The sequence below is a fragment of the Podarcis vaucheri genome (assembly GCF_965113315.1).
Source record: "Podarcis vaucheri genome assembly, chromosome: 10".
NCBI lineage: Eukaryota > Metazoa > Chordata > Lepidosauria > Squamata > Lacertidae > Podarcis > Podarcis vaucheri.
In genome coordinates this window covers 2,871,706-2,886,759 of record NC_138748.1, presented here as the reverse complement: position 1 = coordinate 2,886,759, position 15,054 = coordinate 2,871,706, and the positions used below count along the sequence as shown (strand labels likewise).

Here is a 15,054-nt window from a genome sequence, read left to right as displayed (position 1 = left end):
TGTGGAAGTACCTCCAAAACACTGTGAAGGTCAATGAGATACCTGTGGAGCCTGAGAACAGCTTGATCAGCATGAGAGGAAGAAGAAAAGAGCCCTGCTTTTAAGTGGACTTTCGCATCCAAAATCCTGTTTCAGCTTTTCTCATGACAACAAGGATCTCTGGTAGAGAATGCCCACTGTGTGTGGCACTCGGAATGAATCATTCTGTCCCCACCAAACGATGATGGAGGGAAGGGAAAGCCTGAGAGTGTTTTGCAGCATCACACACACACACACACACACACACACACACCCTCTGTAAGTTTCAGGGTGCGCTTTAAAGGTCAGTTTCTTTGTGAGCAGAGAGTACTGGCACCCTGAAGTGTCTAATAATAATAATGATAATGATAATAATAGTTATTAGTAATAATATGCCACCCATCTGATTGGGTTGACCCAGCCACTCTGGGCAGCTTCCAACTCCTTATGCAAGCCAAGGAAATTTTCCCCAGCTAACTCTCCCCTTCCCTGGTCAATTAATTTCTGTTCCCACCCAGTCACAAAATCCAGGTTATGACACAAATTCCATCTGCAATGTCTTTAGTGCGTGAGGAAGCCTGGCAGTTGCCTGAGAGATTCCTTTCCACTTTCTAAGGACACTCTTCAACTGCCCAGCTTGGCTTGAAGTGTGCGCTCCTGCATTTTCTAATGCTGCAGCTTTGGTTTTTCCTCAGAGTCCATTTCCTCCTTCTTGGAACTCTCTTCAATAGCCTTCTCAGCATACAGGGCTTAATCGGAGTCAGGGCCTGCCAGTTTTAAATGTCAAGGTCTACAATAACTATAGCTGTGAGCAAATGCAGAGTTCATTTCTTCCACTAAGGAACAAGTACTGAGAATCACTTTCTGTCTGACCTCTAAGGCACATGGGGTTATTGCGTTTTATCCTCGCATCAACACTGTGAAGTAGATGAGGCAGAGAGAACTGATGGTTGCCCCAAGGTCACTGGTGGAAATAGTCTCCAAGAGCTTCCAGTCTGGAAACTGGGGGAATAAGCTAAGTGACTCAGAAGTTGCCAGACACAAGCTATGGTTTCTTGGTGGTTTTATTGGTCTCAGTCCCAGGTCTTTCATTTAAGAAATTAGGGGCTACTTGGAAGAAAGGAGAGGGAGATGATGATACAAAGGAATGCACCAGTGGGAACAACTTTTGAAAATTTCATCTAAAAGCAGGGATTTAGAAGGTGATGCTTTTACCATTACTTTATCTCTGCTTCAGGAAAAGCTCGCCTGTGAAGTTTCAAGTTGCTAGGAAAGGCACTGATGGAGGGCAACTAGAAAAAAAAGTATTGTTTTATTAGTGGCGTTAGTGATGTGAGGTGAAAAAATTCCCAGTGCTTTATTTTTTCAGACATCTTCCCTTTTCATAAGTAAATTAGTAACAATGAACAGGTGCCAACTGCAAATACAGTAGTAGGAGAGTGAGGCAGGTTCACTATTGTGAACTAAATACAAGTAAAATAAAAAGAGTAAAATGAATTTGCTAAATTAGGTACCTCTTGAGCATCGGGGGGGGGGGATCCACTCAAATTACCCTAATTGGGTTTTTCCTTCCAGTTTAAAATTCCCAGAAAACACACATCACCGGCTGGCATACCTGAATCTCTCTCCTTTTTGTTTCTAACCACCTGGATTTTGGGGGAAGGGCACCCTTTCGCACCAATTGTAAGAAATACAGGAGGTAAGTCCTGCTTCTCAAATCTATGGTGCAACCACACTCAGAATATTGTGTATGGTTCTGGTTGCTATGCCACAAAAAGAATACTGCAGCACTGAAAAGATTAAGAAAGGACAACAAAAATGACTGGGGGAGTGAAGCAAGTCTCAGGTGATGAAAGGCTACACGTTGTGGCTCTTTTTAGCTTAGCAAAAAGTGAATAAGTGAAGACAAGACAGAGGTCTATAAATTATGCGTTGTGCGAAGTCAGTGGACAGAAAAAAGTATTTCTCCCTCTCTAAATACTAGAATCCAGAATCATCAAATGAAGTGATACACCCTAAGAAGCGCACCAGGGGCTGTTGTTGGGAATGTGGTCAAATGGGCTAAGACAGAAAATGGCTTCTTTCTGACACTTGTAAGGTGCCATTCCCTGGCAGTGGTTTGGGGCGGGTGGGGCTTCCTGCCTCTTACCCAGAGAGGGAGGGGCAGGGCAAGGGCAGCTGAATGTGGTGCAGGTGCCGTGGGGGAGCCAGGCTGATGCTCCTGCCCCCACCTCCACACCACGCTGAACTCCCCACGCCTTCCCGCTCTCCCTCTTGGTAAGCAGAAGGGACACTCGCCATCAGGAGCCGCCTGCCTTTGCCATCCCATCGACGGCTGCTGTCAGCTGCAGAGTGGCATCTGAAGAGCCGGGTGGGGGGTGGGGGTGCTGGTGGTTTGCAAGACGGCTCCAGTGTCTGAGCAACTTTATGTGGCTCCCACTGGTCCTGCCAAATGCTAATCAGGGTTCAAGTAAACTCATACTGCTCATACTTTCATTTGGAAGAAGCACCTTCCATGTATATGTCATATAAATGTTGGTATCCTGCGCATTCTGGAAAGGTGAAATGCCACAACCAAATGTGCAGCTGACACCCACAACATCTCCAACAGGCTGCTTTAGTATTTTCTCTGAGTACCAGGAAGGGGATGTGCAAGGATCCCACATGAGAAATGTCACTATACTTACGATTTAGATCCTTCCAACATTTCTCAAATGTTTCTTCCAAGCAGGAGTCCTCAAAGTGAGTTGGGGGTTCATATATTTCTGTCTGGAAGACACAGCAGCTCTACCCCACCCCTTTGGGCTCTGAATATTATTAGTTGTATAGGCATCAACCATAATTGAAATGAGAGTGAAATAAAAGGTTAAAAGTGCTTAACTTTCAGCTGAATTGTAGCCATTGTTGTCCAGGTGAAATTTGCAGCTGTTGTAACAATCCAATTACAGATCAGTACTTAAGCAGTTTGTTCAACAGTGAAGCTGGAGGCAACGGCGACACAACGTCAGCTTCTTATAACTTGGAACTCTAAACTCAGTCTGACAGCTGCACCCTAACACTAGTAAGTTACTTGGCAACGTCAAACATTCAACCAATGTTTCCTCACTCACCATCATTCTGAGAAACAAATTCCATGGAAGTTGTTTTGCTCATTTCCCTTAGGGGAAAAACACTCCCACACCAGCCTGGCAAAGAAACAGGGTAAACCCTTTTTCACGAGAGCGAGAGAGAGAGAGAGAGAGAGAGAGAGAGAGAGAGAGAGAGATGGTGATCCTTCTTGTTTGACAAAGTAGTTGCCAATTATAAAATGAATGGGACTCTCCTTCCCTTCACAGAAGCATAGATAGGAACCTCTCTTCAGTGAATACAGTAGATGTTGTCATGGAGACATACAGCTTGTGAGATGTTCATACACATCTGGAATGCTACATAACATTTAGTCAGAGAATTCAAAAGGTATGCAAAACTCATAGAATGCACAAATCTTGGTCAGTAAACTACCTAGCTAATGTAAAGGAAAAGGTAAATGACCCCTGGAAGATTAAGTCCAGTCAAATTCAACTATGGGGTCCGGTACCCATCTTGTTTTTCATCTTACACTATGGAAAAATTGCAAAAGAAATGGAAAGCCTTGCATTCTAGGAGATTTGGTCAGCTTCCTGTTTCTATTTAATGACCCCGTGTACTGTATAAAGCATATGGGAACTTCATTCCACAATGCAAAGAAAATAGATATGCAGTGCACTACCACCCATACAGGGATGCAGGTGGTGCTGTGGTCTAAACCAGTGAGCCTAGGGCTTGCCAACTGGAAGGTCAGTGGTTCAAATCCCCGTGACGGGGTGAGCTCCCGTTGCTTGGTCCCAGTTCCTGCCAACCTAGTAGTTCGAAAGTGTAGTTTCCGTGCGCTGCTCTGGTTTCATCAGAAGCGATTTAGTCATGCTGGCCACATGACCCGGGAAAACTGTCTGCGGACAAATGTTGGCTCCCTCGGCCAGTAAAGCAAGATGAGCGCTGCAACCCCAGAGTGGTTCGCGACTGGACTTAACTGTCAGGGGTCCTTTACCTTTACCTTACCAACCATACACAAAACACCCATATAAGTCTTTCAGGCAACTAGAGCTAATGAAAGATTCTATTTGTTTCAAATACACAGTACATTCCAATTCTTTCTCTCCACTAAGAGGAAGGCGTCTACACATGCATCAGAGACTCATAGAAAGCCAAAAACTATCCCTGGAATGCAATTGACTGAGCAGGCTCTGCAATCCAGCCAAGTTTTAGCAGGCTTCCAGGTAAGCCATTAGTCAATACAACAGTCTCAGAGTTTCTTGACAAGGAGTTTTATATAATCACCAGTGTGCTTGTAAATGGCATAATTATAGACTGTAAACAGTTTCAGGATTCCTTTGTCCACAGCTGACCCAAACAAAACAATTTGTGACCAGCCAAGATGTCTTGTGGTCCATCAAGTGCATGACAACCTTCTTCTCATTGCAGCCACAGGGAAACAGCAAAACCAGGAGTTTTTGTCAATCACTTCTTGCATCTTGGCTCCTACTTGTACTGAAACTTTCAGCTCAATTATTATTAAAGGCTTTATTGCAAAAATCACTACAGCAGCCCAACACAGACCAGGTCACACCATTCTGAGCTCTAGAATACATGGCCAGGCAGAAGCTAAACCATTGTCCCAATACTTGACATGTCCCCAAGCTTCCTTTTCAAAGAGCAGAGTCATTTGTATGATGGTCTTCCTAAGCGGATGGCGCTGTGGTCTAAACCACTGAGCCTCTTGGGCTTGCTGATCGGAAGGTTGGCAGTTCAAATCCCTGCGATGGGGTGAGCTCCCACTGCTCTGTCCCAGCTCCTGCCAACCAGTTTGAAAGCATGCCAGTGCAAGTAGATAAATAGATACCACTGTGGCAGGAAGGTAAACAGCATTTCTGTGTGCTTTGGCAATTGTCTGTGCGCCAGAAGCGCTTTAGTCATGCTGGCCACATGACCTGGAAAGCTGTCTGTGGACAAATGCCGGCTCCCTCGGCCTGAAAGCGAGATGAGCGCCACAACCCCATAGTCGCCTTTGAGTGGACTTAACCGTCCAGGGGTCCTTTACCTTTTACCTTCCTAAGCCACAGGACTGAGTGGGCAGAGTCTGCTGGGCTTCCTTGTGCATTCTTGGCAAGGGAGGCAAACATATAATAGGGGCAGGGAACCTTTGTCCCTCCATATCATCCCTGACCATTGGCTCTAGTGGGCTGGGGCTGAGGGAACAGGAGGCCATAGATTCTCCATCCCAGGCACACAGGGTTCACTGTGGTACGGAAGCTGTACTACCCAGGACAGGATGGGGTTGTGCAGGGTTGTTAAGGCAGCAGAGAGCATTGTTGGCTGCCCACTCTCCACCTTAGAGCAGATTTATGCCATATGGTGCCATAGGAAGGCACTGGACATAGTAAAAGATCCATCGCATCCTGGTCACTGTCTCTTCGAGCTCTTGCCGTCGGGACGGAGATACAGGATGATGAAGACAAGAACGAGCCGTCTTAAGAACAGCTTCTTCTCCAGAGCGATCTCGGCCCTGAATGGGAATCCTGGACTTTGAAAGTCATCTAATCTCCCTTGCTGTATTATACTGTATTGTTTAATTAGTGTTTTTATGGAACAGTCAAGTAATTTCATTGTCCCCGAAGGGGGCAATGACAATATAGATATTATTATTATTATTATTATTATTATTATTATTATTATTATTATTATTATTTTAATGTTCTGTTGAAAGCCGCCCAGAGCGGCTGGGGAAACCCAGTCAGATGGGCGGGGTATAAATAAAGAAATATTAAATTATTATTATTTGAAATATCAGGGTTTGGATATCAGCCTGATATTATCAGGTACACACAATCCCTCTCCCTAAATAAACAGAAGTATGGATTTGAACCCTTGGGTCTTGCTTGTGATAATATTTAAACAAACACATACACATTACAATAATTGATTTATATTTTCAGTAACCCACATTGAGTTGGGAAGTAAATTCATTGGGAAGTAAATTCATTGTGAAGTTAATAGGAGAAAAGATCAGTATAGCAAGGTGTTGCACAAAGCCTTGTGACTGACAGGCATAGTGGGCTCCAGCTGCTTCCTTCCTATGTGAGCGTTTAGTATTTGCATACACACTTCTCAGGTCTCCACAATATTACGTATCATGTATATCTCTGTTGTCTTAAACATGGTTTATTTATTACTCCTGTCTAGTTTCATATTGGACTAAAAGAGCCTGAAGCGGCTTTCTATTACTTTATCTGATGAATGTCCCTTTTAATTTCAACAGATTCACTTCAGTTTCCCTGTGGAAACAGGTGAAACTGGATTATTTATGATGTAATAAGATTCAGAAAAGTGATACAGGGTGGGGGCTGTCCAACTCTATTAAGAATTAAAAATGCACAAAGACTTAAAATTAATAACAGAAACGCCTTGTGGATCCAATATATTGAGCTAAGGCATCTTACAACAAATTAATGTATGCAAATTAAAAACACCAAAGAAAACAACTGGAAAACAATACAAAAAGACAATAGCCTAGATCTACCATCACATTCCCAGAATTGGAGCAAATGGAAACCCCACTCGCCACCTGTTGTACTTCAGCTTTAAAGAGCAGGTTTTCACGAGGAAACCTCCAGGGCGGAAAAAAGAGCGCTTTAAAGCACAGACCTCTTCCTGGAAAGCAGAGTGCGAAAGGTGGGTGTGGACAAGCCCTTAGAGAACGCCATCCTGGGAAATCCCCCTTATCGACTGATGCTCTGACTGCACCAGCACATATCTGTAGCACAGAACACATGGAGCGGCGGCACACTCAACATCTTACCACTGACTCAAGCTACACTGCAAATTATGTAGCGCTCTTGCTCACAGATGAGCATGCAACCAGAGCATGCATGTGTGCTGTGAAAGACACAGCCTTAGATACAGATCGGCTGCTTCAAAGTTTTTCTCCCCATCTCCATTGTAGGGCATAGCATCTCATATTTTCCATTTAAGTAACCGACCTACTTAAATTACCATAGCACAGATTCTGATCTGAAATTAGAGACTTGAGGCTCAGCGAAATGTATGTTACAAATGCCTGCCAGCATTCAGCACTGTATGCAGTCACATACTCCTAGAATAATAAAAATCTAGTCATTCACATTGTCCAGGCAGGAGTCAAAGAGTTTTTATTTAGAAATGAGGCATTTTGTGCAATGCTCAGCCTGCCAGTGTAGCTGAACATTGTAGGCAATGTGTAATCCTATGAAAGAAGGAAGATACCTACATACCTATGTGTATAAATTTAGCAACACATGTTGAAAAGTGCTTCTTCTATGCAGACAGGGCTGGCACCTGTATGTCTAGCTCTTAGCTGTAGGAAAACATTGCAGAAGGAGTGGGGGGGGAAGGAAATAATAGGGCAGCAATAAATGCTGGTGCACTCAACAACTAATTTTAGGAGAGGGCTGGTCTGAGGAGGTGATGGAGGACGTGGCCTGGTCCTCTATCACATCTCTATGTACTCCTCTACCGAGTCACACTTTGGGAAAAGAAGTTCAAGAAATTGTTATAAAGCTGAAGATCTTTACAGCCATTGGCCAAAGGGCCCTTAAGAACATGACAAAAAATCCCTACATTTCAGTGGAGCTTCACCATTGTGGCACTTTGCACAGATGTTGGCATTATTCATTCTTAGGCACATATGATCCTTTATATTATATTCCAAAATGTATATTTATTGTTCAAGCAGGCTAAGACATAATCTTGCTGTGAGTGCAAAAAAGAAACTAAATACATTCGGTAATTCACAATGGTGGCTTTTACACACACACATGTGTCACGGGATGCGGGTGGCGCTGTGGCTTAAACCACAGAGCCTAGGAAGGTCGACGGTTCGAATTCCCACGACGGGGTGAGCTCCTGTTGCTCAGTCCCTGCTCCTGCCAACCTAGCAGTTCGAAAGCACGTAAAAGTGCAAGTAGATAAATCGGTACCGCTCCAGCGGGAAGGTAAACGGCGTTTCCGTGCGCTGCTCTGGTTCGCCAGAAGCGGCTTAGTCCTGCTGGCCACATGACCCAGAAGCTGTACGCCGGCTCCCTTGGCCAAGAAAGCAAGATGAGCACTGCAACCCCAAAGTCAGTCACAACTGGACCTAATGGTCAGGGCTCCCTTTACCTTTATGCCATGGCTTCACATAATAAAAACAACAACAATCATAATTTTATTATTTATACCCTGCCCATCTGGCTGGGTTTTATTTAGGTGTTGTTGGAAAACTGCAAATTGCATGATCTGAACTAGTGGTGGACAAGTCATGGTGACCACTTTGACCTGAAACTGGGCTCAGCAAAACAAGCTATTTTCCAAAAAAATAAATAAGTTGGAAAACAGCTCAGTTTATTCTGAATCAATTGCAAATCTGAACTGAATCCTGGCATGCCTGCCCCGTCTTGATCCCAATAAAGTGGCCCAGAGGACAATCCCAGATGTCTGTTCTGGCAACCATAATGGAAGAACACGTTTCATACTTACTTTCTCAGAACTGCAATTTCATTCTCAATGCTGCTTTCCTTCCCTTTCAGGGCTTTCTTTGGGATGCACTTGACTGCAAATAGTTTTCCAGTAGTCCTGTTTTCAGCCAAAACTACTTCAGAAAATGCACCACTGAAAAATAAAACAAAATATGCATTTCAGATTTGTTTTCTCTTGGGAGGTACTATATTGCAATGGAAATAAATGGCAATTACTATTTAAAAAACAACTTTCATACCCTTTTTTCTTTATGCCTTTTTTCTTTTCTTTAAATCAATGGGACCAAATACAGTGGTACCTCTGGTTATGTACTTAATTCATTCCGGAGGTCCGTTCTTAACCTGAAACTGTTCTTAACCTGAGACACCACTTTAGCTAATGGGGCCTCCCGCTGCTGTCACGCCGATGCCGCCACACTACTTCTGTTCTCATCCTGAAGCAAAGTTATTAACCCAAGGTACTATTTCTGGGTTAGCGGAGTCTGTAACCTGAAGCATCTGTAACCTGAGGTACCACTGTACAAAGGCTCTCAAAGCAGTGCAGCAATGTGAGTTTTCATGTTGCACCAGTGCAGTACACACCTGAGATGTTTCACTGGTCTCCCATACAAAGCATTGTACAAATCTGTTGTGATTGCAAACGGAATATGGCTGGGGACGAATGTGGCTGTGCAACTCTGCCTACAGGATCAAGGGTCCTTCATGCAATACTGCAAAACCTCAAGCTCTGGAGACCCCCTGCCCAAAGGAGACCACAGGACACCACTCAGGAAAAGAATATGGACAAACTTAGACCACTGCCAATTCGAGTAGAATCATAGAATCATAGAGTTGGAAGAGACCACAAGGGCCATCGAGTCCAACCCCCTGCCAAGCAGGAAAAACCATCAGAGCACTCCTGACATATGGTTGTCAAGCCTCTGCTTAAAGACCTCCAAAGAAGGAGACTCCACCACACTCCTTGGCAGTACAATACAATAGCCTTAGCTTCTAACTGTAGTTTTCACTTCCCTCAGAAGTGATGCTTAAGTTTTCGTTTATAAAGAACAAAATCAAAAAAGGTTAAGCACATTTTAGCTCCATTCACCAGGTTCCTGCCTCACCTAAAGTAGAGGCAGCCATTCTACCAGGTGGGACTGCAGAGCCTTGACATCAGCTCAGGTGACAGGCCAGGAAGCTTTGGTTCCTCCTCTCCTTGAACTCTTTCCATTCCAGCTGGTTATTACAGGAGTCTGTCAAGAAGAGCTAGAGGCTGCGTGGATCAGACCAAGGAGCGTTCTGTTCCCACAGCGGCCAGGCAATATCCACAGGAAGCCAACATGCAGAGCATGAGAGCAGTAACAGTCTTCTGCTCATGAGGGCCAACAACTGGTATTCAGAGGGAATATTAGTCAAAGTGACCAGCAACATGGAAAGCCTTGTAGTCTATCCCTTCCTCTCTCTCAATCCCTTATGTGTCATACATCTATAACAGTCTGATTATTTGAAAGCTGCTCTAGGAGCATTTTCGAGCTACAGAGCGAGGGTTAAATAAATATATCTATCAGGGAGCCTTAACAGTGTATACAGAAGTCCAGTGTGAGCCAGGATGAAACTACATAACATAGTGGTTGATGCATGGGCAGGTGGGGGGGGGAGATGACAAACACTTTATGCATCTGCTGCAACCATCCCTCCCCCCGGCCCCTTTTCTCCCCATTGGACTCAAAACCAAAAATAAGCTCACATGGTGTAGATAAAATTTCATTCATTCATTCATTCATTCATTCATTCATTCATTCCCCACCCATCTGGCTGGGTTTCCCAATATGGATTGGAGTGGAAAGCAGTGGGAAAGGAAGGCTTCAGCCCCTACCACACTGATCCTGCTGTTCCACTTGAAATTATCCTCTCCCAACACTTTGCTGCACGTGCAGTTTTACCCCTGTTCCATTTTTACTTGGAAATTCAGTGGGGCTTACTCACAAATAAGTGTTCCTAAATTGCAGCCATGAAGCAGAACCCAAACATGACATTCTGCAGCAAATTTACAGTATATTACATTTGGTGCAGTATGTCATTCAGAAGTGTATTCTAGAACCTCAGATATTCCCATTTTCTTCTGATTAACACTTAGGTGCAGAAGCAGAGCATGAGAGAGACAGTTAGCACACCTTTACATGGGAATTTATTCAACTCTTGTTCAGCACTACAGCACATTTACAATGCTAGTGAACACTGCCAAACCCCCTTATATAAGGCATATCACTGTCTGGGACTTTTTGGCACTCCTGGACTAGAGCACAGTGCCTGTTGTCCTGGCTCAGGCCCAGCCTCATATACCAGCATCAGTGATTTGAACCACACACGACAGCCTGAAAGTAAAGAAATGTCTGTCTTTTCACTTAACAAGAGTTTCTCTTACTCTTACGTGACTCCTATCAGAGTCCATGACTCTCAGGTGCACAATTCAACCTGCAGTTGCACAAACTGATTAAAATCATTGCCATTAATACATTATTATTACCATTAATTGCCAAATTACCGTATTTTGTGCTCTATAAGACGCACCAGACCATAAGATGCACCTAGTTTTGGGCAGAGGAAAACAAGAAAAAAAATATATTCTGAATCCCAGAAGCCAGGACAGCAAGAGGGATCACAGCTCCGCAATCCCACTTGCTGTCCTGGCTTATGGGATGGCCGCACGCAGCCTATCCTGGGCAGGGGGAGCCTTCACTCCCCCCCCCCCCGCCCGGGAGAGGCTGCGCACAGCTAAGGCTCCCCCTCCCCTGTGCGCGCGCGGCTAAGGAGAGGCTGCGTGTGGCTAGGGCAGCCCTTCTCCCTCCTCAGGGAAAAGCCCCCAAGAACCACACACACCTTCCACACGGCTCTTTAAAGGGAGCGCTGAGCAGAGCCTCCCGCCTGCATTCGCTGCATAAGACGCAAACACATTTCCCATTACTTTTTAGGAGGGGAAAAGTGCGTCTTATAGAGCAAAAAATACGGAAGTTATTTGTGTGAAAGTGATATATGCACTGAAGCGGACTGGACTCGGATCACTCCACATGGTAACCCCCTGGGACCAGCACAATAGGCTTAGACCACACAGAGCTTTGATAAAATTTTGTCACAGAAAATTAAGAAGTACCTACAAATACAATTGTACTATTATTACAGCCTATAATAAATAAGCACTATTTCATTGGGTTCCAGAAATTGCCTCCTGTTAAAAGATGTGCTCTTACATCTCTGCAGATCATGAGACTATCCAACAAATAGCAGGGAAGATGACATGTCACTCACTTTACCCTCACCTTAATTAGGAAGGGGTTTTTCTAACCAGGTCACTTCGAGCTGCTGAAGGCATGACTTCGAATGGGCAAAAGACAATTAAACAAACTTGCAAAATTCTAAGGGGTAAGCTATGTAAAAAGCTTTCTTAGTCTGGAAATGCCACTTTCACCTGTCACACAAAAGTCAGAATGGCAGTGATTCTGGTATCACTTTCTCTCTCTCTCTCTCTCTCTCTATATATATATATATATATACACAGTTTAACAGTATTTAGAACTGCGGTATATTAATCACTCTTCTGCTCTGCTTCCCCTTTGGGGCAGCTTATGCAGGATCTCCCAGGCAATTGCCCTTTTAGGCACTGTAATCCTGTACATTTCACAGCACTGTGGCAAGTGAGCTCAACTTTTTAAAAAGCTCTTCTATAGCATTTCTGAGAATTAGGCTGCACAAGGCCAGTAAAAAGTTGTCAACCTTACTTTTGTGAACCAGTTTATGAATTTAGGATAGCCAGCTGGCAATGCCTAGGCAAAATTCAGCCCCTAACGTAATTTTTCTGGATTTCGGTATTCTAACCCAGTGTTATACAAGGTATATTAAAAAGTCTGTCCCCAGTTTCACCTGCTGAGTTTGCCTTGTTCCCACCCACCCCTGGAAAAGGGCACTTACTGTTCTGGTTTGGATCTGCCAAGAGGCACAGTATCCCACAGTCACACTGATTCCAACCACCAGTAACAATTTTCTTGGAACTTCTTTTTCTTCCAGATATAAACCTATTATAGCCATTCCCTGGATTCAGAGTGGCGAGCATTTATGACGGTTGGTTTAGTACATAGAAAGACCAGGGGAATGTGCTATCTATAAGGCATTATTCCAACTTGCTTGCATACAAAATATGAAAGTTAAACATGGGGGAATTGGCAAGCACACCAATAGATGGTGATAGACTATAAAGCAGACTTAATTTATTCATTGAGTCAGGTGATTAGCTGTGGGAGGAGCTTATCAGAGCTAGCAGGGCAGTTTGATCCATCTTTTAGATTTAGGGGAGCTAGTCTCAAACGTTTGTTGGGGGAGACCTGGGTTTTTTGTGGGGGTTATTTGTCCTGTCTTCACTCTTTTTAAGATGGAGGACCGCTGTAGCCACCCCCAACGACACGTTTTCAAGATGGAGGGGGAGGGAACAGCTGCAGTCGCCTGCGGTTCCTGCGCAATGTTTGCCATCTTGCCAAAGGTTGCAGGCAGCTTTACCTGCAGCAATTGCATGTTGATTGTCCTCTTAGAAGACAAAGTCCAGCAACTGGAGGAACGTGTAGCTACGCTCCAAAGAATTAGAGAGCTGGAGCTCTTCTTGGAAGCAACAGAGAACACCGTCTCCACCAAGGAGACAGGGGACACCCCTGAGAAGGAGGCTAGTTCACCAACACAGGAGCCAGATATATGGAGAAACGTGACTCAAAGAAGTAGGAGGCCCAGGGTTCGCTCTGATTGTTTAGAAATACACAATCGCTTTGAAGTCCTCTCCCCTAGCATGGAAGATGAAGAACAGACTCCATTTGAGGATCTCTCCCTCATTACAGTTGATCAGGTAAATGAAGACGAGCAGCAAAGTCAGTCCTCAGGGAATGTGCAGGCGACCTTGGAACGGACAGCTCACGAAAGAACCCCCACCAAACCTAAGAGGAGGCGTGTAGTGGTGATAGGGGATTCCCTACTGAGGGGAACAGAAGCAGTGACCTGTGGGCCTGACAAGATGTCTCGGGAAGTGTGCTGTCTCCCCGGGGCTAAGATCCAAGATGTAACTGAACGACTGCAAGGAATCATAAAACCCACTGACAAATACCCCTTCCTCTTGGTTCATGTGGGAACCAATGACACTGCAAGCAATAGCCCCCAGAAGATCAAAAGAGACTACGAGGCTCTGGGCAGGAAACTGAAGCAATTAAATGCACAAACTGTCATCTCATCTGTCCTCCCAGTTGAACGATGTGGCCCAGAGAGAGAGGGAAAAATAGTGGAAGTGAACAGCTGGCTTCGCAAATGGTGTAAACAGGAACGGTTTGGATTCTTAGATCACAGACTGCAGTTTCTTGAAGATGGACTTCTGGCAAGCGATGGGCTGCACCTCACAACGGTTGGGAGGAATGTTTTTGCCAAAAATCTCAGAAACCTCATCAGGAGGGCTTTAAACTGACTAATGTGGGGGAGGGAGACAGTCTCCTGAAGGTAGGAGCCTATCGATTGATGAAGATGATCATCCAAATGTCATAGACCAAATGGAGCAAACAGCACGCAGACCTAGTGGTGGGAGGAAAAAATCCTTAAATAAGAGACACGGGGGAATGATTAATGGACTTCAATGTCTGTACACTAATGCGCAAAGCATGGGAAATAAACAAGATGAGCTTGAGCTCTTGGTACAGCAAACTAAATATGACATAATAGGCATCACTGAAACCTGGTGGGATAAGTCCCACAATTGGAATGTAAAAATGGGGGGATACAATCTATTTCAGAGAAACAGACCAGACAAGAAAGGAGGAGGAGTGGCGTTATATGTCAGGGATGTGTATACCTGTGAAGAGATCCAAGATTTAGAACCTCAAAGCCAAAGTGAGAGCATTTGGGTCAAAATTAAGTGAGAGAAGAATAACAGAGACCTCATTGTGGGAGTTTACTATAGATCCCCAAGCCAAACGGAGGACATAGATGATGCCTTCCTGGAACAGATGGCCAAGCATGCAAAAGGAAGGGAGATAGTAGTAATGGGGGACTTCAATTACCCGGATATTTGTTGGACGTCAAACTCAGCCAAGAGCATAAGGTCAAACAGATTCCTCACTGGCCTTGCAGACAACTTCATTGTCCAGAAAGTGGGAGAAGCAACAAGAGGAACAGCCATTTTAGATCTGGTCCTAACCAATGTTGATGACCTGGTTAGTGGGGTAGATGTGGAAGGATCATTAGGCGCGAGTGATCATGCTCTTCTGAAGTTTACTATACAGCGGAAAGTAGCAGCCAAGCATACTAGGACTCAGTTTCTTGACTTTAAGAAAGCAGACTTCTTACTGTCTTCCTGACAGTAAGAGCTGTTTGACAGTGGAATTTGCTGCCAAGGAGTGTGGTGGAGTCTCCTGCTTTGGAGGTCTTTAAGCAGAGGCTTGACAACCATATGTCAGGAGTGCTCTGATGG

The 15,054-nt window shown here is 44.5% G+C and overlaps 1 protein-coding gene across 1 annotated transcript in view; it reads right to left on the bottom strand.

The window, feature by feature from the left end:
- Nucleotides 1-15,054, bottom strand: part of CAMK1D (calcium/calmodulin dependent protein kinase ID) — a 217,973-nt gene that overhangs the window by 89,330 nt on the left and 113,589 nt on the right. The window contains exon 2 of the mRNA XM_082240150.1: nucleotides 8,587-8,718. Coding sequence (XP_082096276.1) covers nucleotides 8,587-8,718 — 132 coding nt within the window. The remainder of the gene's footprint in view (nucleotides 1-8,586; nucleotides 8,719-15,054) is intronic.